Source organism: Bos mutus, chromosome 19 (genome assembly GCF_027580195.1).
Source record: "Bos mutus isolate GX-2022 chromosome 19, NWIPB_WYAK_1.1, whole genome shotgun sequence".
In the NCBI taxonomy this organism is placed as follows: Eukaryota; Metazoa; Chordata; class Mammalia; order Artiodactyla; family Bovidae; genus Bos; species Bos mutus.
Window position 1 is genome coordinate 13,490,722 of NC_091635.1, and position 23,441 is coordinate 13,514,162.

The 23,441-nt window shown below is 52.4% G+C and overlaps 2 protein-coding genes across 13 annotated transcripts in view; both read right to left on the minus strand.

Moving 5' to 3' along the window:
* Window positions 1-4,143, minus strand: part of MINK1 (misshapen like kinase 1) — a 47,081-nt gene extending 42,938 nt beyond the window's left edge. For 2 of the 11 annotated variants that reach the window (XM_070389318.1, XM_070389317.1), the window contains exon 1: window positions 3,808-4,141. In XM_070389318.1, the coding sequence (XP_070245419.1) occupies window positions 3,808-3,864 (57 nt within the window). In that variant the 5' untranslated portion in view covers window positions 3,865-4,141. Of the gene's footprint in view, window positions 1-3,807 lie in introns of all 11 variants that reach the window. The other 9 variants (XM_070389323.1, XM_070389321.1, XM_005906055.2 and 6 more) reach the window with 7 other exon arrangements.
* Window positions 4,144-10,355: 6,212 nt separating this feature from the next.
* PLD2 (phospholipase D2) lies at window positions 10,356-23,431 on the minus strand. 2 transcript variants are annotated; one of them, XM_005906052.2, is made up of 25 exons: window positions 23,275-23,431; window positions 22,625-22,734; window positions 22,408-22,538; window positions 22,162-22,304; window positions 21,625-21,730; window positions 21,467-21,532; window positions 21,313-21,371; window positions 21,059-21,151; window positions 20,806-20,958; window positions 19,668-19,817; window positions 16,215-16,298; window positions 15,994-16,072; window positions 15,106-15,216; window positions 14,752-14,922; window positions 14,261-14,387; window positions 13,938-14,056; window positions 13,737-13,850; window positions 13,498-13,602; window positions 13,199-13,287; window positions 12,968-13,081; window positions 12,746-12,795; window positions 12,339-12,473; window positions 11,958-12,111; window positions 11,400-11,514; window positions 10,356-11,146 (listed from the first exon to the last, which is right to left on the minus strand). In XM_005906052.2, exons 2-25 carry the CDS (start codon window positions 22,731-22,733, stop codon window positions 10,922-10,924), a joined length of 2,802 nt encoding a protein of 933 aa, XP_005906114.1. In that variant the 5' UTR covers window position 22,734; window positions 23,275-23,431; the 3' UTR covers window positions 10,356-10,921. The 2 variants fall into 2 exon arrangements, with proteins under 2 accessions (XP_005906114.1, XP_070245428.1); XM_070389327.1 differs by lacking the exon at window positions 12,968-13,081.
* Window positions 23,432-23,441: the final 10 nt, after the last annotated feature.

Consider the following 23,441-nt stretch of genomic DNA (forward strand, 5'->3'; position numbering starts at 1 on the left):
CCACTCAAAGCCCCTGCTTCTGCTGCAGATCAGCCTGTCCAGCCCTGGCCTGAGGCATCTATCATCAACATTTGGACAGCCAGCACATCAGAGTGCAGTGGTTGCTCATCGGCCTAGAAACACACGCCCAGAACTGCCAGCCCTCCAAGTGGTGCTAGTTCCACAGCCTCGCATAGAGAAAAGGAAAGGGAAGAGGCTCCTCCAGAGAAGAGACACAACACCACAAGACTGTTAGAGCAAGAACGTCTCCGTCAGCACGACTGCCCGGCAACGAGTCCCTCCTGCCTGTGCGCCGTGGTGTTATTTCCATACACACTGAGCGCAGCCCCGGTTCCAAGGACACTGCAGTCTAAAACTTCCAGCTGGCCGGACAGTAGAGAGAAGCTGCTGGGTCTGTGAAGCGGGTCAACCACGAGGAGCAACACAAAAGGAAAGAGGTCAGCCCAGGGCCTGCTCCCTCCTTGTCCCATCCACTTCCACTGATATTTCTGCTCTGTGAGAAGCCAGGAGTTACCAGTCAGAAGATTCTTCTGGAATATAACCAAACTTGGACACAGAAAGGGTCTGAAATAAGAGGCCCATTTTCTTTCTCTTGGAAGATCCTAACTTTACTTCAAGTCTCAGATGGAGGCTTCCAGAGCTCTGTTTACCACCAGACGAGGTCTCATTCCAAAAAACTCAGAAAAGATATATTCTTAATTGTGTGTATACAAAAGGCAAGAGAAAGCCTAACCAGCATGATGTTTATTGAATGCTTTCTTTAAGCAGAGCTTAGAGCTAAGAGTTTTCACTTGTTAGGACACGCATTTATTCAACAGTTGAGACCCCCCCCACGTGCAAAACACGGTTATAGGCCCTGGGGATGCAAAACTGAACAGAAGAGTCAAAATCCTAGCTTTCACTGAACTTATATTTTAGTCAGGGTTGACAAGTACATGTCAGTTAGTGATAAAGACTACAAAATAAAACAAAGCAGACTGAGGGATGCTATATAAAAATTTATACAAAAATGAAGCAGGGGCGGGAGTGCTATTTTAGATACACTTGTGCCAGAAGCCTTCTCTGATTGTCATCTGATAACAATTAACAATAAGGGCAATCATATGGTCATGATGTGCCAGGAACTGGACTAAGTACTTAATATGCAGTATTTCACCCAGTCCTCAGTAACTCTGAGTTCAGTACCATCACCACTATACAGATGAGCAAACGGAGAATGAGAAAGTGAGGCTCTTGGCAGAATCTGCAGCCAACCCGGGAAGAAGGGGGAGAAAGGCCATGGTTACTCATAAGTGAGAAAGCGGGGACCTAAACTTAGGCACACAACCCCACACTACTGGGCCAGAAGACAGGGCCTTAAAGAGGTCAAGCGTGCCTGTGGTCACAAAGTGGCAGGTCTACCCGCCTCCCCACCCATGGCTAAGAGATAGTGCCATTCAATCTTTCCTAATATCAGCCTATGACTCTCATCACCACCTGAAAGCTAAGCCTTATTTTGAAACAAGAGAATAAAAACAACTTGGACTCTGTGAGGCTGGCTAATAAATGCTGAATATGCTCCTCTCCAATCCCCCTCCCCAGTTTAGAGAAACACTTTTCTGCTAATTCTCCAGGTTGCCATTTCTCGACAGACAAGAACAGAATAAGAGATGACTGAGCCCAGCTGTTACACAGGGGCTCTCTGAGGTGGGGCAGAGGGGACAGGTCCTTCCCTGAGAAAAGTCCAACAGGCCTTCTGCAGTCCTATTTCAAAAGAAGTGCTTCCCCCCACCTCAAGCCCTGGAGTACTGGGGTGGTAGTAGGGGAAGAGGGATGCTTTCTTAAAATGCCTGAGGCAGGAAAGACCATAAGCACTGGGAGCAGGTCAAGGGCCTCTCTGGAGGGAAGGAGAGGAGAACAGGGCAGGAGATGATTGAGGAAAGAGGCTAACACTGCTTCAAAAGTAGAGAAGTTAAGAAGGGAAATACCACATCCAAGGTCATAGGGTGTCTGCAGAACTGCTGGAAATCCCAGGCCGAGGATCCAGGCCAAACTAGCAGAAGAGGCTAAAGGAAAAGAGAAGCCCAAGCAGAGCCCCACAAGGTTTAAGCCAAAGATCATGGTTTGGACCCACCTGTTTTTATTATATTTAAGTCACCTCAGCAACAGGAACCTGCAGCGAGTTAATCAACAACCAAGGTGGGAAGGGAAGGTGGGGACTCACGCTATAGATAGTACACTAAGGGGAGCCTGGATTTCCATCTTACACCCCAGCTGGCCTGACTTGAGAATCACAGTTTAAACTGATTAAGACTCTCCTTCCCAAAGCCTTCAGACCCTCTTCCCCTAAACGCACATACACAGAGAGAGAGAAACTCAATGTTCCATCTCCCCCTCCTCAGCAACCATCACCTTATCTGAAGCAAGTCAGGTCTCCTAGCCCAACGTTGTACCAAACAAATTATGACCTGAATGGCAAGAAAAACTGTGTCACCTAGAGAAACCCAATTAACGACATGACTCTGCTCTCTTCAATTCCCCTCTCCCCTCCAGTCATATCCGGGGCACCTGTGTGGCTGACCGCCTTTTCCTGCTACTGGCCACATTCCCTGACCAACTCAAAAGCCAGAAGACATTTCAATAGGGGCCTCCGGAGCACCCGACCCAGAGATGGGAAACCCTGCTCTCCCCAAACACCCTGGCCTGTTGAGAGAGCCTGAAGGACACAGGACAAAAACACCCCCTGGGGGATAGGCTGGAGTCTTCACCTTGAAATCACTCAGTGGCCCCTTAAGCCAGGGCTCCCTGCTGAAGAAAAACAGGTAAATGCTGCTGAAAGCTCCCAAATGAGGACGTGCAAGGGCCCCAGGAGAGACAAGGAATAGGTATTTCCAAGAAATTCCTGCTGCAGTTGTTCCCCTCTGATCCCTTTTCTAATGAGCCCCTCCCTGGAGAGATCTCCATCGCCTCCCCCGCCTTCCAGCAAAGCCATGAATACCCAAGCTTTTCCAAACCCGAAGGACCACATGCTGCATGTGTTTGTGTGTGTACAGACCTGTAAACATCCTCTTCCCAGCCCAGGCCAGAGTTTCTGAAGACCAGAAACGCGTCCCCTCCTCCCCCGGTGCACTTGACTTTCCTCCCAGCCCCACTGCTCTGCTGCAGAGTTGGTAATGTAATATGCGGGGGACCCTGAGACCGGAAATGCCTGGTGCTGGACTGCTGCACCTGAAACGCGAACGAAGGCACCGGGGCGGGCGGCAGCCGAGCAGCGGGGTGAGGGCGGCGGTAGGAGGTGTGCGGCCCGAGAGGGGAGGCTGAAGTGCCGGCCGGCGAAGAGATGCAATTCAGGGCTGGGCGAGGAGGAGAGAGGGTGATGAGGGGGAGGCTGGCGAGGCAGTGGCAAAGTCAAAATTCGAGGAGCCGGGAAACAGGAGGCGGGGGAAGAAGACAGAGGAGCAACGGGAGGAAAAGAGGCCCCAAAGGGGATCAAGGGCCAGGAAGGGGCACCACGGTAAAGATACTGCAGGTTCAGGGGAACTGGAGGGTGACCCGCAAACACCTGGGAGGAAGGGGTCCGGAAGCTGAGTAAAGGTAGAGGAGGAGAGAGGAATGGGGGCGGGGCACCCCAGGGCGGGGACCGAGCTGGCTCCCAGAATCTGCAGCGCGTGGAGAGGAAGGGGAGCGGAGGGCGGGGGCCAGAGAGAGGGGCGGGGGTCGCCGCGGGGGACCCGGCTCCCGGGAAGCGCGCGAGGCGTGCGGCCACCCGCTCTCCAGCGGCGGGGACGGGAACCGGGCGAGGCTGGGGCGGGGGGGTGGCGCGCTCACCCGCAGGGCGGACAGGTCGATGTCGTCCAGGCTGCGGGCGGGGGCTGGGTCGCCCATGGCCTCCACCGGGAACGGGGCCCCGGGGCCGCTCACGCTCCGGCTCGGTTATTCCGCTGCCGCCGTCGCCGCTTCTCCCCCATCGGGGGATCCTGGGGGCGGGCTCCACCGCGCCTCCCCCGTGGAACGGGGAGGGGGAGGGCCGGCGGGAGGGCCGACCCACCGACTGACAGGAGCTCTCGCCCCAGAGCCTGAAACCCGAGCCTCCCGCCTCTCCTGCGCAGGCGCGGAGTGGCCGCGCACCGGGAGGGTGGAAGAGGGAACGTGACGCGGGCGCGCCGGGTTCCCCCTCCCCCTCGGCGCCGACACCTGCGCGCAGGCGCAGGAGAGAGAGCGAAAGGCGCGCGCGAGGACTGAGGGACCGCGCGAGCCTGGCGTGAAAGAAGTGGGCGGCGGCCGAGGCGACCGCGGAGCGCGCCCACCAGCTGGCGCGCGTGCGCACACGCGTTTCCTTCCCTTCCCCTGTTTTTTGCCCTTTCTCTCCCCCATTTCCTTCTGAGCTCTCCTTTGACGCCTTTCCTTCCTTTTCCCTCCTCTTTCGTGTGCCCAGCTGCCAATCAAACCACCCACCTCTCTATTTGCGGGGGAAGGGGGGTGGGACCCAACCCCCTCTATTACTAGGGGGGTTGTTATGGTAACTCCCCACGCGAGGGCTGGGTGGCCTCTAGATAGGATGGGCTGTCCACCCACCTAATTGCCATAGCAACAGTGGAGCCGCTGAGGGAGGGGCCTCTTCGTGAGAACTTGGCTGGAGAAACCGTCTGGGGGCTGGGGAGTGGAGGAGGGACTGGCTGCCTCGTGACTGCCCCTTACCCCTTCCCCGACTGCAGTGGGAAGTGCTAAGATCTGAGGATAGGAAATCCTACTGCAGGCCTTTGTCTCTGCACCTCTTGTTTGACACAACAGAACTGCTTCCACAATTATTCATTGACTGATCACTGGAGCTGTGCGTGGATGGAGGGGTGGCAGGGAGAGGTGGAGGGGAGCAGTAAGAATCTATGTCGATCCCCTTCAAATCTTGCTTGGGTCACCTTAGGTCTACGCATGTTGGCATAGAACCCCCAGCCATTAGCCTGACTGGAGGCTGGGTAATGCTATATAAAGAACAAGGAGTCATGTTCTGCCACTGACAGGCTGTGTGACCTTGAGCAAGTTGCTTTGCTTCTCTGGGCCTTTCTTTCTTTGCAAATTTAAAAGAGAAGGCTGATTGATCTTTGAGATCACTTGTAACAGTGATAATATTTCTGCAAGACCCCACCTCCAGCCTTAATGTAAACATTACTTTGTTTTTGTTGTCGTTGTTTAATCTCTCAGTCATGTCCAACTCTTTGCGAACCGGAGGACTGTAGCCTGCCAAGCTCCTCTAACAATGGGATTTCCCAAGCAAGTATACTAGAGTGGGTTGCCATTTTCTTCTCCAGGGGGTTTTTCTGTCCCAGAGGTCAAACCCGTGTCTCTTGCATTGCCGGCAGATTCTTTACTGCTGAGCCACCTGGGAAGCATATAAGCATCACTTAGGAGAGTTTAGGGCTTCCCTGGTGGCTTAGACGGTGAAGACTCTTTCTGCAATGCAGGAGACCTGAGTTTGGCCCCTGGGCCTGGAATCTCCCCTGGAGAAGGGAATGGCTTCAGTGTTCTTGCCTGGAGAATTCCATGTACAGAGGAGCCTGGCGGGCTCCAAGTCCATGGGGTCACAATGACTGAGCTACTATAATTGAGCGACTAACACTTTCACTTTTCACTGCTGCTGCTGCTAAGTCACTTCAATCGTGTCCGACTCTGTGCGACCGCATAGACGGCAGCCCACCAGGCTCCCCGTCCCTGAGATTCTCCAGGCAAGAACAGTGGAGTGGGTTGCCATTTCCTTCTCCAATGCGTGAAAGTGAAAAGTCAAAGTGAAGTCACTCAGTTGTGTCCGACCCTCAGCGACCCCATGGACTGCAGCCTTCCAGGCTCCTCCATCCATGGGATTTTCCAGGCAAGAGTACTAGAGCAGGGTGCCATTGCCTTCTTCGAGAGTTTAAATGAGAAGTCCTTGGAAAGGGACAGACACTCTCCTTTTGGACCCTTCTTTTCACATTCAGATGCACATCCAGTCTTGCTCCCCTACTCTCCCCCTCTTCTGTTTACCTTGCATTTGTCCTTGTCCAAGCCACAGTCATCACTCACCTTCAATACTCTTATTACCCTCCTACTTGATCTTCTTGCCTGACCTCTTTAAGGTCAATTCTCTATGCTCATAATGCCTGGTTTTTCTAAAACTCACTCAAATCTGATGTCACTCTTCTGTTAAGATCCTTCGCTGACTCCCATTGTCTTTTGAGTCTAAAGTGTGGCAATCATGACCCTTCAAGATTTTGCCTGCTTCTCCAGCCCGCTTTTTCAGTACTCCACCATTCAACCTCACACACTCTAGCCATATGGAAATCCTCTCCATGAGTTTCCAGAACTCAACAGACCCTCCTCCAGCCTTTGCACTTGCCACTTCTTCTCTCTGGAATATTCTGACCATGCCCATTCTCACTGCCTTTTGCTTTGCCCTTCATGTCTAAATTACTTCCTCCATGAAGCCTTCCTTGACCCCCTGAGACTGAGTTTGGCTCTTCTGTTTTAGCCACCAGGCTTCAACCCATGGTAACTTTTAATACCTTGAATTGTAAAACGTTGAATCTCCTTAAAGGTAAGAATTATGTCAGCCTTTTTCAACACAGGGCCTGGCACCCACTAGAGGTTTAGTAACATGTATGTGAATGAAGCCTCTGTATCTGGTGGGCACTGGATAGTAACTCAAAGACAAGACCATGGGATAGTAGGAAAAAACACAGAATTTAACATTAGTGCTTTGTGCAAGTCATTCATCCCTCTGAGGCTCAATTCTATCACTGTAAAATAGGGATAATAACAGGGAGGTTAGAATAAAATAAAATTAAATGTGTGAAGCACTTGGTATGTATGAAACTCTCAATAAATTTACTAATGCCTAAGAGTAAGACATTAGTAAATTGAGCCTCAGAGAAATTAATGACTTTCACAAAGCACTAACTTTAAATTCTGTGTTTTTTCCCTGCTACCCCATGGTCTTGTTCTGGTGGCTCAGACAGTAAAGAATCTGCTTGCAGTGCAGGAGACCTAGGTTCAGCCTCTGGGTTGGGAAGATCCCCTGCAGAAGGGAATGGCAACCCACTCCAGTATTTTTGCCTAGAGAATCTCTTGGACAGAAGAGCCTGGGAGGCAATAGTCTGTGGGATTGCAGAGTCAGATATGACTGAACAACTAACACTTTCACTTTACTCTTAGGCTGTGTTTAATAAAGAGATACTTAATCAGTGAATGACCAAATGAAGATCACGGTTTGGGGGGAGGAGGGTAGGCTACATGGCCAGCCAAACCTCAAGAGGCAATGGGATCTGGGCCTGGGGAAGACAGCATCGTCTGGAGAAGACTGGAAAAACAAGATTGGCCCCATGCCGATGATTTTTTCCTTAATATTTATTTATTTATTTGGCTGCCTCAGGTCTTTGTTGTGTCATCTTTCCTAGTTGCTTCACAGCATGGGGAATCTTAGTTCCCCACCAGGAATCCAATCCATGTCCCCTGCATTGCAAGGCAGACTGTTAACCACTGGACCACAAGGGAAGTCCCCGTGCTGATAATTATTGAAGCTGGAGTATTGATGCATGAGTACCTAAGGGATCACCATCCCCTATTCTCTAATTTTATGTACATATGAAACTGTCCATAATAATTTAAAAAGAGGTAATGTGGTGGAGGAAGCCCTGAATCGGGCATCAAGAAAAGTTAAAATAGAAATTTCCCCCGTGGCCCAGTGGCTAAGACTCCATGCTCCCAATGCAGGGGACCAGGGTTCAATCCTTGGTCAGGGAACTCAATCCCTCCCACATGTGGCAACAAAGAGTTGCAGTGCCACAGCAAAGATCCCATGTGCCACAACTAAGACCCAGTGCAGCCAAAGAAATATTGGGAGGGAAAAAAAGTTACAAGTATTAAAAATAAGACAAATTTTGGATCCCTGAGGGATGGGTATTTTGCACAGACACAACCACCCTCAGATCCTCCCACCCATCTTGGGAAGCTGGATTTCTTCTTTTCATCCTGGGTCTAGAGCCAACTCTTCTGACTGCTCTTGTCCCTGCCCTGTGGGGGTCTCCATTCAAGAAACTCCATGACCAATGAGGGCAGAGCAGATAGACCAACAGATGGTATGAAGCAGAAGCCCACCTACCCCAGCCCAGTCCCAGGGCAGCTGCTGCCTCCACCCCACAGTTAATGAGATAATGGTCCCCTAGGGAAAGAGGCACTTAGTGCTGACAATGAGGCTAATTAGCAGAATGCCAATTAGTACCTGGGGACCGCTATACAAGGGAGGGGGAATTGCTTGTGTGGAAATTTCTTTTTCAGAGGAACAGAGGGCTGCACTCAAAGGAGAGGATGGCAGCAAAGCCACAGCATCCCCTCTCTCCACGCCATCATCCACCTCCAGGAAAGCCTCCTAAACTACTCACTCTGTTTCCCCTCTGTTTCTTCCTGCTCAATTCTGAGATTGAGGGGTGAGACCAGAGGGATGAAGGGCAAGAGCCAGCACTGTGCTAAACTTTTTTCCAATTGCAAAATATTTCGGATATACAAAAAGATATGGAAAAATATGCGTAAAATTTATATCCCACAACCCAACTTGAGAAACAAAAAAGTCGGGGCTTCCCTGGTGGTCCAGTGGCTAAGATTCCATGCTCCCAAGGCGGGGGGCCTGGGTTGGATCCCTGGTCAGGGAAAGTACATCCCACATGCTGCAACTAAGACTTTGCATCCTGCAACTAAAGATCCCACGTGCCTCAATAAAGACTGAAGATCCTTCAGGCTGCAATTAAGACCTGGTGCAGCCAAATAAATAAATGTTAAAAAAATAATAATAAAGTCACCAGTTCAAAGAGCTCTCTCTGTATACCCATTATATTAGCTTTTCTCTCTACCTGCCATGGGAGGTAACTCTCCTCAATCCAGTGTGTGCTATACTTTCTTGTAACTATGTATGGATGTGAGAGTTGGACCATAAAGAAGGTTGAGCACCAAAGAATTGATGGCTTTTGAGCTGAGGTGTTGGAGAAGACTCTTGAGAGCCCCTTGAACTGCAAGGAGATCAAACCAGTCAATCCTCAAGTCCTTCATTAGAAGGACTAATGCTGAAACTGAAGCTCCAGTACTTTGGCCACCTGATGCAAAAAGCCAATTCATTAGAAAAGACCCCAATGCTGGAAACGTTTGAAGGCAGAAGGGGATGACAGAGGACAAGATGGTTGGATGGCATCACCAGCTCAACGGACGTGAGTTTGAGCAAGCTCCAGATGATGAAGGATGGGGAAGCCTGGCGTGCTGCAGTTCATGGGGTCGCAAAGAGTGGAACACAACTGAGCGACTGAACAACACACTCTCTCATATGCAATGACGTGTACTTTCTCTCTTCCCTCTGCATCAGTGCCAAGTCTGTGCAATGACAAAAATGGTCTCCATCCAGTATGCTAGCCACTAGCTGCGAGTGGCTCCGAGCCACTTGGTGGCTGATGCAAGGAACTAAATCTTTACCTAGTTCTAATTGTTATAAATTTAAGTGTAAATAGCCAAATGTGGCTGGTGGCTACTGTACTGGACAGTGAAGCTGTGTCCTATGAGGGTGGGGACTTTGTAGTACTCACTGCTGTGGGTCTAGATGATGTCTGGCAAAGAGCAGGTGCTCAATAAATATTTAAGTCAACAACTGAATCTTTACAGCAAGACAGTTATGTAATTATTATTCCCATTTCCTTGGCTTCCCTTGTGGCTCAGCTGGTAAAGAATCCGCCTGCAATTCGGGAGACCTGGGTTCGATCCCTGGGTTGGGAAGATCCCTGGAGAAGGGAATGGCTACTCACTCCAGTGTTCTGGCCTAGAGAATTCCATGATCTGTATAGTCCATGGGGTCGCAAAGAGTCAGACACTACTGAGCGAGTTTCACTTTCATTCTCATTTCCCAGTTGGGACCACCGAGGCCCAGAGAAGTGATGTGACTTGACAAGGCGATTGAGGTAAAAAGTGACAAGCCCGAGACTTAGGCCCAGTTCTTCCTGACCTCAAGCCTATACCCTTTCGGACTCCCAGGGGCTTCCCTAAGCCTCCCCTGGGCAGTCACTTGAGGAACAAGGTGTGGCCCCTCTGGGCCCTTCTCTGGGTGCCTCCCTCACCTGCAGCTGCATCCTGGGCTCCATTTTCCTCCAGGAGTCCCGGTTTGGGTCCACGCTTCCTCCTACACAGGCAGCCCTGTGTGAACACCTGGTCTTCCCAGCACCAAGTGATGGAGCTCCAAAAGCCACAAACAAGTGGAGCAGAGCTGAGATGAAGCCAAAGAAAGAAAGGAGTGGGGTGGGGAGAGGGGGTGACGGGCCTGTGTGGGCCTGGGGGGCCGTTGAGACACACTCAGTTCAGCCAAGAAAGAGACAAGGACCTTTTCTAGGCTTTTATTTATGAAATGCTTATTGAACGGATACAAAGTTAGTGTCTGTCAGCAGCTGGTGGAGGGGGTTAGTGTGCATCCCCCCTCCCACCCCTCCCCACCATGGGCGCTGAAGCCAGCAGTGGCTCCATCCTTCCCTCTGCCTTGGCAGTAATGAGCTGGGAGAGGCCCTGGGGCAGGGAGGGGGTCCACAGCAGGAAGACAAGGGAGAGATGAGAAGGCCCAGGGCCGAGTCTGGTCCTCCTGGAGTAGGAGGCTGACCCCAGGCATCCTGGCAGGAATCTTGCTTCTCCTTTGTAGTAGTGGTTTGAACTGGACAGCAAGGAGAAGGAAGCTCTCTGGGACCCTCTTCCATCTCCCCAACCTGGGGTTGGGAGTGTCCTTTTTGGTTGTGTCCCAAAAAAGGTCCTTTGTGACTTCTCTAGTCCCCTCCAGGAATGCCTGCCTCCCCCAGGTCTCAAAGGCATTGCCCCGGTCCTGAGGGTTAGGGGGCAGAGAACCAGAGGTGGTGTAGCCCAGAGGCTGGTGACCTCTTCCAGGCCAGAGGAGCTGCAGCTATGTCCACACTTCTAGGGGCATCACACCCTCCTTGCTACCCAGGGAGGGCAGCAAATACTCATCCTCCAGGAACTTGAGGGGGAAGTGGACGAGGTGGCCCTGGACCTGGTTGAGTTCAGATCGGGCCAAGGGAGGGCTGACCGTGGCCAGGGGCTCCACGACTACATACTCCCGAAGTGCCCGCAGGGAGCGTGTGGCATTGGATGGAAGGCATCGGAAGATCTGTGGGTGGGGGATGCACGGAAGCCAAGAAGGCTTGAGGAGACTCTGCCAAGAGTCCAAGCCCAACCGGGCTACATGCCCCCACTCCCCACACCCTACACATATCCCCCTACACTGACCCTGAATCCCATGATGTCCCCAGACCCTCATCTCCTTATGAGAATGGCTGTGTGAAGTGGCTCCTCTCCATCTCACCCTGGACAGGATAATCCCTCAACTTCCCTGGGCTGGCACTCCCCCAACCCCCACCCACCTGCTCATAGATATTGGCATTGCTCTCAGCTGTGTCTTGCCACAACTGGAAGAAGGCATCACAGACAGGGTCTCGGAGATCCAGATGTGGCCGAGCAGCAGCCCCTAGAATCACGCTGCAGGAGAAAGGGGTCCCAGTAGGGCTAGAATAAGATCCTTCAAGGGCCTAAATACCAGAAAAGTTATGGTGCACCTATCCAGGTAATTGAAAATACATGCATGGTTAAACAGTAAAATCAGGGCTTCCCAGGTGGCTCAGGCGCTAAAAATTCTGCCTGCAATGTGGGAGACCCAGGTTGAACCCCTGGGTTGGGAAGATCCCCTGGAGAAGGGAATGGCTACCCACTCCAGTATTCTTGCCTGGAGAATTCCGTGGACAGAGGAGACTGGTGGGCTACAGTCCATAGGGTTGCAAAAAGTCAGACACAACTGAGTGATTTAGCATAGCACAAGTACTAGCAATCCAGTACTACCTCTGGACAATCCTCACACCTGTTTAAAGGGCAAACCCTCCCCCTTTCCACCTCCCCCCACCTTGTAGCATCCCACCTGGCTCTACCTGAAGCAGTGCTTCCGCAGACTCAAGGCAAACCTGCCTGCCTGATACTCCACACCGTTCATGAGGGATGGCTCCATTTCTGTGTCCTCGATCAGCACGGCCAGCTCACTGTCTCGCTTCCCCAGCAAGCTCCGGTCATTGATGTTTGCTGAGCCTGGGTGGATGCAGGACACACTGTGTCTTCCTGAGCCCAGGGAACCCCACCCCACCCCATTACCTCTACCCAAGCACCAGCCTGTGGGCAACATGCCTTCTTTGGCCTCCATCCCCAACTGGACGTCAGCTGCGATCTCCATCACCCAGTCCCATCCCATTGCCCCTGGCTGGGCCCTGCTCCACCTCTCCCCACCCTCCACTCGTTGCTGGGGACCCAGCACTAACCAATGATGACTGTCCGGTCATCTGCGATAAGCATCTTGCTGTGGATATAGATGAGCTCCGATACTGGGTGCCCGCCTAGTTCTCCGTGTGTGCGTAGCCCACAGATGGAAATATAGTTCCGCCATTCTGTCCCCACTGTGAGCAAGAGATGGGGGGGAAGGGAGTGAGGTGAGAGGTGTCCTCCATTGCAGATGGAGTCCTGGTCCATCTACCGCCTCAATTCAGAAGCCCTATATAGCCTGGTCTATATACTTCTCTCTGCACTAATAGGCCACCATGGGCTCCGGCAGTAACCACAGAAGCCTGCGGGCGTGACAGCCTCCGTCCCTCCATCCCTGGGGCTCCAGTCCCTCAATCTCCCCCTCCCCGGGGGTCCAGGGCTTGAACCCCCAGCCCCCAGAACTCACTGGCTGCTTTGAGACGATGTAAAATTGAATATTCCCCACGACACAGCGTCCTGAGCGAAAAGAATGGGTGAGGAAGGCGGAGACTGGACGGGGGTGGGGGGCGAGGGGGGGATGTCAGAAAAGAGGTGGACCTCAACAGTCCAGCAAGAAGGGATCAGGATGGGGCCATGGAGGGCCAGAGTCTGGCAGGGGTTGGGGTGGGAGGGGTGAGGCGGTGGTCACCTGTAAGTGAAGTGCAGAATGGCCTGGATGGAGTTACCACCACCTGTGGAGATGTCACCCTCGAACCCAGGGAGCAGGGGCAAAAGCACGTAGACTCGGAAGCACTGCCCCTGTCTGAGGAGGGGCGGAGCCAGAGGTGTGACCCTTCTCCCAAGCCCCACCCCTCCCCTCACCCCTCTAGTTAGTCTTCAAACACGCCCATAACCCCGATTCCAAGCTGGTCCGCCTTACTTGTGGGCCTTCAGGATTCTGTCCACAATCTCATCGCCCACCTTGTTCAGCACTGTCCGCCCATCTGAGCAGCTAATGAAGAACTGATTCTGGAGCAGGGACCAATGACAGACGTCAGCAGTCCGGCCCCCGTCAGCAGTTCCTGCCCTCAGCTCCCTGTTGCCATCCCCATCTCCAGGCTCCCGGCCCTGGGTCAAGGCTTCACCAAGTTCTCCAGGTCCAGCTATGCCAGCCCTCAACGACTGAGCTCACTGACAGGATATCCTAGCTTTCTCTGCTCCACCCTCACTCCGACAGACCTCAATGTAGAGGAAGTGCTGGCTCTCTCTGATGGTGTGCAGATAGGCATTGAGAATGGAGTTCTCCAGGGTGCCCGCTGACCAGCGGTCCACTGACCGTAAGACCTGCGGGAACGACGGATAGGATGTGTCTCCTGAGTCCAGGAGGGGGGCGGGGTCGGGGGCGGGGGGGGGCCCTCTCGGTCAGGGAGAGTGCTGAAGGGAGCGGGGGAGAGGGTGGGCTGAATTCCGAGCCTCACCTGCACAGTGGCGCACTGCCCTCCGGAAAGTGTGAAAGGGAGCTGGTTTGCGGTGCTGGTGGATTTGGGCAGCAGGTAGGGGTAAATGGGTATCTTGTACTTGGTCTTGGTAGTCTAAGGCGGAGGGGTGGCAGAGTCAGCGGGAGATGGCTAGCTGCCCCTAGCTCCCGCCCACCCTCCAGCCTCGGAGGGATCAAGCACCTTGGTGAAATTCCAGCGCTGGATGAAGTGCCGGGCAAGGTCCCGGGCAGGTGAGCCGTGGACCACCACCCCAATGTCCCGCCACGGCATCCGTGGCATAGTCTCCCTGTCAATGAAATCTGGGGGGAGGGAGAATGTCCCAGGAGAGTCAGGGAAGAGGTCAGGGACGGTCCCTTGGGAACACTTGGGTCAGGGAGGAGGAGGTGCTGACCAGAGAGGAGGTGGCATTACACATGACCCAGTTCATCCCATCCTCAGACCCAGGCCCGCTCTCTGCCCCGGCTGCCAGCTCTCAGGGACTTTGAAGAAGGTGGACCCCCTACCATCAAAAGGCCGATCCAGCTGCACCCAGTCCTTAGTGATAAGATTGCTGTAGTCCTTGCCCAGCCAGAAGAGTTGGTTGTGAGTGAGGTCGGGGGTAGCTGGAAGGTCTGAGCATGAGGTGGGAGGCTGTAGGGGGAACACACCCAAGCCAGGGGCAAGGAGAAGTCATGGGTCACACAGAGCCAGGCCAAAGAGAAGAAAGGAGCACTGGAAGACGGAGAGACAGAGAGACATACAGAGGAAGAATGAAACACAGAGAGTTTGATTCTCGGGCCCTCCCCTTCAGATGCATTTGAAATCTCTAGAGGAATGGGTAGTGGTCATGGGGAGGCAACTGAGTCACTATATTCAAAGCAGGTTGTTGGGGTCCCAGAAAGGCCTAGGAACCTTGAATGAGGGCTATGACTGGAGAGGAAGGCTGCAGCTGGGAAGGGGTGTGGATTTACATTAATTGAGTTGGGGGGAGCTCAGGAAGGCCTTGGGGGATTACCTGGGGGGCAGCTGACTCAGAGGAGTCCCCCAGATCAGTCAGTCTGTAGTGTAGGTCATCCCAGCGGCCATAGGCAAGGTCCAGCCCCCCCAGGAAGGCCACTACTTGGTCCACCACCAGGAGCTTCTCATGATGGGCCCACAGTGTCACCTGGTCTGGGTGGCGCATCACCTGGAGCAGGTATGAGGGAGTTCATGAGGGTTGGCGTAGGTGGGAGAAGCCAGAGGCAGCGTTTGGAGGAGGCAGGGAACAGGAAGATGGAAGGATGAGATGTTCAAGGACAGGGAGAGTTGAGAGGGTGGGGAAGTGTAGTGAGGAGGGCCAGAGGGGAGGGGTCTCTGGGGCCCGAGTCACCTTTATGTTGGGATGCAGCAGCATCAGTGCCTTCTTGCTGTAGCCACTGTTGATGGCCAAGGCCAACTCCACTTCCTTGAACAGCAGGACAGACACATGGACACCCTCCTCCTGGTGGTCAGTGAGGGAATCAGATCCTAATGATCCTTTCCCACCCTCAGGATTCCTGTATGTTCCTCCTCTCCACCCAGAGATCCTCAATGCTATGCCACTGACACCCTGTTTTGATGCTTACAGGAAACTTAGATTGAATATCATCTATCTGCTCACTCACTCATCCATCCACACATCTACCCACCTACCTAGCATTATCTAGCCATCCATCTTCCCAACAATTTACTCATCCCCTTATCTACCATCTATCACTCACCTATCTATCTACCACTCTCCTGGGATCTACCTTCCCAACCTCATATCCTTTTATCTATCTCCCTTTCCATCATCTATCCATCCCCTCACGCACGCACTCTCCATCATCTACGTATCTTTCCTCCCATCCATCAACATCAATGAATGAGCCCAACATAGCAGACACTGTGCCTTGTACTGCAGCTAGTGGTATTCATCAGCCCAATGAGAGAGACAGATATGTCCATCCCCTGTAACACAATAGAGTGTACAGGGTATTGGGAGGAAAGTCTACATCAAGGAGAGGAAGGGCACGAACAGGGAGGTTGGTCCTCTTCTCTAAGGGAGTTCTCCCTAGGGAAGTGGAAGAGGTGATGTCTGTGAGACTGAACCAGGATGGGTACATCTCCTCCTCCTCAAGTTTTAGATTCCTTACCTTCCCCCCCAACCCCCTGCCATGCTATAGTCTCTTCCAACCAATCTCCACCCACAAGCCACCCCTTGACCATACCTCCCCTCCAGCCAGACCATTCTCCTCACCGCCTTCTTCTTGAGCATAATGTCCAGTCTCCAGTCATCTGAATGGGCTGGACGCTTCAGGTAAATCTCAGGACTCAACCTGGGATTCAGGGCAGCAGGTGAGGGTAAGCTAAGCTCCCAACAACAGCCACTCCTCCCCTTCCACTCCTTTTCTGACCCATAAGCTGATCTGTTGCAGGTACTAACCCACCCTTTCTTGCTCAGGTTCTTCTCCCACTTACCACCAGTCTGTGATGAAAATCTCTTCTTGAGCTCGAAGGATGGCATCTGCCACAGCAGCAAAGTAACCTGCCCCATTCACAAACCTGGGGGGAGGCCAAGCCAAGGAGATCAGGGAAGTCAGAAGCCAGAAAGCTCTGGAGAGTGAAGACCGAAGGACAGTCATGGGTCAGAGGTGATAGCAAGGTCAAAGATCAAGAGTGATCACAGAGGTCAGATAGTAGCAGATATTTCAAAGTGGAATAAACTTGCCAGTATGAACTAAATAAAATTAAAAGTTACAAAAGACACAATAAACTAAAGAAAATGACTAAAGACTGGGAGGATTAATACATCACATATAAAACTGCTGCTGCTAAGTCGCTTCAGTCGTGTCTGACTCTGTGCAACCCCATAGACGGAAGCCCACCAGGCTCCGCTGTCCCTGGGATTCTCCAGGCAAGAACACTGGAGTGGGTTGCCATTTCCTTCTCCAATGCATGAAAGTGAAAAGTGAAAGGGAAGTCTCTCAGTCATATCCGACTCTTAACGACCCCATGGACTGCAGCCCACCAGGCTCCTCCATCCATGGGATTTTCCAAGCAAGATACTGGAGTGGGGTGCCATTGCCTTCTCTGTCACACATAAAGAGTTCCAACAAATCAGTAACAAAAAGACATATAAGCCAATTGAACAAAGAATAATAATGGATAGTTCACAGGGAGAGAATGGCCAGTCATAGTTGAAAAGATGTTCAATATCACCGCTAAACAAGGAAATTGATATTAAAATAAAATAACACTTTTTAAATCCACTGTGGCAAAAATTAAAATCACAGGTAACACTCAGTATCAGCATGGGGGAAGTGAGTATTCTCATAGACTGTGAGAATATAAATTGGCTTTATAGCCTTTTTAGAGGACAACTTGGCAGTATCTAACAGAATACTAAATGTACATGCTCCCTAATACCATTAAATACACTTAGTAATTCTGTATCTAGGAAGATATCCTATTAAATGCTTAGGCAAATATTGTGTTCATTGCAGTATTGTTTATAAGACTGGAGGTGGGAAATAATGTAAATGCCTAATCTCTAACACATGTATTAAATGGAAAAAAAAAAAAAAAAACAAAGGAGAGGGCGCATGATCTTATTTACATTAAAACAAAAAGTAAAAAAAAAAAAAAGTAACATATATGCACAAGTGCATGAACATATGCAGGAAAAGACCTGGGAAGATAAATATCAAACTATCACCAAGATTATTTTGGGGAAGAGATATGCAGGAAAAGATCTGGGAAGATAAATATCAAACTATCACCAGGATTACTTTTGGGGAGAGAAATGGGATTTGTGGGAGGGGGAGTAGGGAAGAACTAAGGTATGGAGAGTAGGTAAAGGCTTGTGCAAGTTATGCATTGTTAAGACATTTGCTTTTTAAATATTTGTTTATTTATTTGGCTGCAGAGGGTCTTAGTTGTGACACGTAGGCTCTTTGTTGTAGCATGTGGGGTCTAGTTCCCTCAGCAGAGATTGAGCCCAGGCCCCCTGCATTGAGAACAGGAGTCTTAGCCATTGGACCACCAGGGAAGCCCCTGTTAGACTTTTAATAACTGTTCTGTTTGATGGTGAAAAGCAGGGTCTTGACCCAGACTGCCTGCATTTGAATCTATTGTTTACAAGGTGTGTGACCTTGGCAAATTATTTAACTTCTCCTTGACTCAGTTTTCTCATCTGGAAAATGGAGATAACAACTGTACCTGTGTCACGGAGTAAGTTCATAAACATAAAGCAGCTTCCCTGGTGGCTCAGCAGGAAGAATCTGCCTGCCAGTGCAAGAGACATAGGTTTAATCCCGGGTCGGGAAGATCCCCTGGAGAAGAAAATGGCAACCCACTCCAGTATTCTTGCCTAGGAAATCCCATGGACAGAGGAGCCTGGTGGGCTACAGCCCATGGCATCGCACAAGAGTTAGACATGACTTAGCGACTAAACCACCACCACAACAACGCATAAAACACTCAGAACAGTTCCTGGCTCATACTAACTGGCACAATCAGTTCTTTTGTTAAAAAATAAATTTCAAAAGGGTACAAATGAACTTACAGATATAGGAAACAAACTTACGGTTACCAGGGGCTAATGGGGGAAGTAGGGATAAATTGGAAGATCAGGACTGAAATATATATACTACTATGAAGCATCTTACCAGTAGTATATATAAAATAGATAATTAATAAGGACCTAGTATAGAGCACTTCACTTTATTTTTTCACTTTCATGCATTGGAGAAGGAAATGGCAACCCACTCCAGTGTTCTTGCCTGGAGAATCCCAGGGACGGGGGAGCCTGGTGGGCTGCCGTCTATGGGGTCACATAGAGTCGGACACGACTGAATCGACTTAGCAGCAGCAGCAGTATAGAGCACAGAGAACTCTGCTCAATACTCTGTAATGACCTATATGGGAAAACAATCTAAAAAAGAGTGGACATATGTATAACTGGTTCTCTTTGTTGTACTTCTGAAACCAACACAACATTTAAATCAACTCCAATAAAAATTCAAAAAAACCACAAAATTCTTAACACTAACACCAAGGGAGGGAAAAATTGTTTCCATGACTCCTCTCTGCTTATGATAAAAGTTAACCTCCTTAGCTAGCAGGAGAGGCACTGATCAGGCCCTGAGACCACCAGTTTTTTTTTTTTTTTTTTTTGGCCACGCTGCATATGGTAGGCAAGATCTTATTTCCCTGACCAGGGATCGAACCCACACCCCTTGCATTGAAAGCGCTGAGTCTTAATCACTAGTCCTCCAGGGAAGTCCCCTGCTCCAGACTCTTTTCTGGCTTCTGCTCCTCAAACTGGAACAAGTCAGCCTTCATGAATCCCAAACACATCAGACTATTTCTAGCTTCTCTGCAGGGACCGCTCTTCTCCATTTTATCTTGCTAATGTGAACCTCAGAGTTACCGCCTTCTGGAAGCCAGTCCAGACATCCTGCACTAGAGCAGATGCCCCTCGTCTGTGCTTGGTACTCTGTGTCTATTGCCAGCGTGGCAAATTCCCCACTGTTTCATGATTGAATCACCTACTGTGTCTTATCCTTGCCATGGACCTGGCACATAATGGGTGCTTAGAAAATGTTTATTAAATAGACCGAATGAATCAGAGAGATTTGAGATCCCTGAGAACACAGAGGGTCAGTGGGGTGAAAGGGGGTTAGAAAGGTCACAGGAGGTCAGTCAGAGAGGTCAGGGTCAGAGATCACCTAATTTGGGGTTCAGAAAGATCAGAGGGTAATCAGAGGAATCAGAATGATCAAAGGTCAGGGGGTGGGGGCGACTGGAGAAGTCAAAGGGTAGGTTACTGAGGTCAGAAGGGGTCAGAGGAGAGAGAAGATCAAAGACTCAGAGAACACCAAGGAGGTTGAAAGACCACTGACAATTTCAGAAAGGACATCAGTGTCTCACCACCGGGCTAGGGTCCCAGGCCGGGGAGGAGCATAGCTGTCGTGCCGGTGCAGCTGAATGAAGTCTCTGCCCGGGCCCTGGGCCAGCTCAGTGATCTCCTGGGCCCACCACCGTGCCTGCCGGTAGCTGCTGCACTTGAGAATCAAGGACCTGGGCAAGAACAAAGGATGGACCACCATCCTTGCCCTCCATACCTCTGGCTTGGCCCAGAAACCCTCTTCCTTTAGCTGTCTGCTCTTCCCCACCTCCTTCCTCAGTCCATACTTGATTTCACAGGGACAGGGCATACATCTGTCTTATTCACAGTTGGGTGTTTGGCATTTAGTATTGTGCCAGCCGCTCAAGTTTGTTGTCAGGTTTTTTTCTGGGCGGGGGAAGGGGTGAGCTATGCAGCATGGCATGTGGAATCTTAGTTCCCTGACCAGGGATCACACCTGTTCCCCTTGCAGTGGAAGCATGGAGTCTTAACCACTGGATCACCAGGGAAGTCCCTCAGGTTTATTGAATAAATAAATGAATGGGCGGAGTGCCCTTTCTTTGCACCAAAAGCCCTTCTGAGACAGGCCTGGGACCTGGGACCCTTTGCTGCAATGCTTGCACCTGGACCCACCTCTCCTGGAGCAACAAAACACAAAGAAACTACATGGGACTAAAAATAACTGTGTGCATGAGCAGTTAGGGCAAATTTTGGACAAAAGATACAGAGACCAAAAACCCAACTGCCCAAAGCCCAGAGCAAAAGCTGGGTATAGTACATGCCCCCTCTACACAACACCACCTAAAGGAGGGGCAAAACATCTAACCCACCCCTCCAGCCTGAGCTCTGGACACATCCCTACCCTCATCCCACATAAGGAAGCAGCTCCGTTCCTCCCTCTCCCCAAGGGAGTGAGCAAGCAAGGGAACCTGTTGTTTGTTCCCACTCCCCCTCAACCCCGGAGAAAGCTCTGGGCCAGCCTCTAGGAGCAGCCCCAAGCATCTGGCTAGAACATTCCCTGGCTCCAAATCATGGCCATCTCCAGAGGGGTAGGGCGGGAACACCTTCCTCTCTTCCGTGGTCTCTTCAACGCATCTCCCCTTAGGGCCCCAGGCTGGCTCTTCACTCATCAGGGGCCTGTCCATACCAGGGAGGCCTTACCTGTGAGAGGTGTCGATCCGGACCCCGTACCGTGCCTCTGTACTCCTTTTCCCCACCTGCACCTCGAAGCCAGGGTCGAAGAGCTGAACAAAGGAGATGGCGCCAGTCTCCAGGCACATGTACAGCAGGAAGGAGTCCTTCACCACCAGCCACCTGGAGTGGAAGGGCTCCAGCCATTCCTTCATGCCCCCCCCCACCCTGGGATCTCCTTCCTCACCCCCACCCACTGTCCAGCCACTCTGCTCAGCCTCACCGCTTGGACCAGCGATAACAAACTTGGTCTCGGCCGCAGCAGGTGAGGCCAGGAACGCGGTGGCCACCTGAGCGCTTCCGGATCACCCCCTCCCTGTGGGGAAAACCAGGAAGTGGTGCTGGAGAGGGATCCAGGGTTCAAACCTGTGGGGATAAAATCAGACCCCCAGCCCACCCTGCCCTGCTTTCCCTATTCTCGGGGAGGGAGAGATTCAGACATTGGCAGACGGTGGGTGAAGAATGTCAGACACTCACAATCCTTTGCATCCAAGGTCTGGGATAAAGGACAGCTGACTGACTTCCAGGAACTCTGTCTGCAGAGGAGAGACTCGTTGTCAATCCCTCAAATCCTACCAACCCTGGTCCTCTGCCCCCAATTCATCTCAAGGGACCCAGTACCTGACCTTACCATGGCATGGTAGTTGCGGTAGAAAGACATGGTCAGGAGGCGGTTGAGATAATTCTCCAGGTATTTCTGAAGTGAAGGGATGGAAGACAGAGAGACGGATGGGACCAGAGCCATTTGCACCCAAACACCTTCCCAGAGGACCTGGTGTCTGGTCCCACCTGCTTGCTAGCGGTACGTCTGGAGGAGCCCTCAGGACCTGCTCGGGGTAGAGAGGGTATCTCTCTGCTGTCTCCCTCTGGGGCTGGAGATGAAGCAACAGCAAAACTGTGGAAGGGATGAGGGAGGGTCAATAGAAGCTGGAGGCTCAGTGCCTGGGATCCTGAAGCACTGGAGGCGGGGACTTGGAAGAGGCGAGGAGACCTAGAGGGTAGCAGCAGGAATGCTCCCTACCCTGAGGATGGAGACAGAAAAAGGTGGGAGGCTGCCAAGGGCACTTTGGGCATCCAGCCCAGCTGAGATACTGGCCCAGAACCACAGACAGGCAGAGCTGAACAGGAAAGGTTTCCTGGTAACCGGGGTCAGAGGAGGGGCCCAGTGGCCAGAGTTGGGGGAGGAAAGTAGCTGGGGTAGGGTCAGTTGTGGCCTGGGGATGAGACAGGCAGAAAGCAGCAATGGGGGCTGGGGCAGTGACACCCCCGGCTGCCTCAAGGTGAGGGGCATCTGCCCTACACAGGAGGCAGCCTTGTCCCCCTCACCGAGCCAGAGGGAGGAGACTCATGAAGACTTTGTGTCTCAGGAGGTCCCGATGCAACTCCTGGAAATGACGGAACTTCTTCTTGGTTGTCCAGGTGAAGTCACCGTGAGTCAAGCGGACAGAATACAGAGTGCACGTGCCCACCTGGGGGAGTGAGGAACTGAATGGATGTTCCCTGTTCGGAAGGCAGCCCCTCACTCTGGCCAGCCCTCCCACATCCCCACTCCCTTGGGGCCAGCCCAGCCACCTTGGATCCACTGGTGTATCTTTCAGTGCCCACCACCTGAGCTATGACGGGGACCCCAGGGGCAAACACCAAGGGATGCAATTTCAGAGGCTGGAGGTGGTAGATGGCCAGAAAGGGATGCATCCGGTCGGCTGGTGGGAAAGAAAGTGGAAGAATGTGGACTCCGGGAGGTCTCAGCCCTCCTCCTCCTCTCCCTGAGGCCGTCCTCCCTGTGTACCTGGGTCCTCTCCCTCCTTCAGGGTGTCCACCTCATCGGGCTCCATCTGTAACTGGCTGGAGTCCAGGTCATCCCCAGAGGGAAAAAGGCTCTGGGGGGTTGCCGCCATCCTGGGAATATGGGGAGGCCTCAGAACGGTGATCCGCTCTGCAGAACTCTATCCCCCCATTCCACCCCCACGGTCCTCAGTCTCCCCAGGTCCCCGGCTTTCCCCCAACCGGCTCCCGCTGACTCTTAATCTCTCTTTGATTAGAATCCATCGGTCCGCACTGCCCTGCCAACTCGCCTGTAATCTCCATCCCCTATCTCCGATCCTTCATACAGAACGCCCGAGCCCCGCCTCTTGTCCCTTAATCAGGATGCCAAGGAACAACCGGCCAGGCCCGGATGGCCCCGAAGCGGGGCAGAGAAAGGGGCCCCAGGGGGGTTGCAAGGGGTCCCGAGCCGCCGGGCCTCCAGCCAGGCCAAGCCAGCTGGAAGAAGGGGTCCAGGCAGGAATGAGGAAGTTAAGCGTTCCCCTCCCGGGAAAGAAACCCCGAAATCTGAGCATGCGGCTGAGTCAGGAGGCCCTGCAGCCTGAGCGCATTCCTGTTCCCGCCAGATCTCCTGGGCCTGGGACCTCCGCGGCGCCCCCTCCCCGGCCCCCTCACCCGGACAGCCCGAGAGGGCGGCGGCGCGGCTTCGCGAGCTGAGGGAGCGGAGCAGAGCCGGAGCTGGAGTCCACACCCCAGAGGGCCAGGGCGGGGCGCGCGCACAGGGCCTGCCCTCGGGGGCGGGACGGGCCCCCGGCCTCACCTCCGCGGGATTCTCGTCTGTC

Coding starts and splice junctions, on each gene's coding strand:
- PLD2 (XM_005906052.2), bottom strand. CDS start 22,733: ATGGCGGCAACCCCCCAGAGCCTTTTTCCCTCTGGGGATGACCTGGAC. Junction 16,299..19,667: donor CCTGGGACCCTAGCCCGGTG/GTGAGACACTGA, acceptor GCCTCCCCCCAG/GTTTGTGAATGGGGCAGGTT. Junction 14,057..14,260: donor GCTGGATCGGCCTTTTGATG/GTAGGGGGTCCA, acceptor CCCTCCCCCCAG/ATTTCATTGACAGGGAGACT.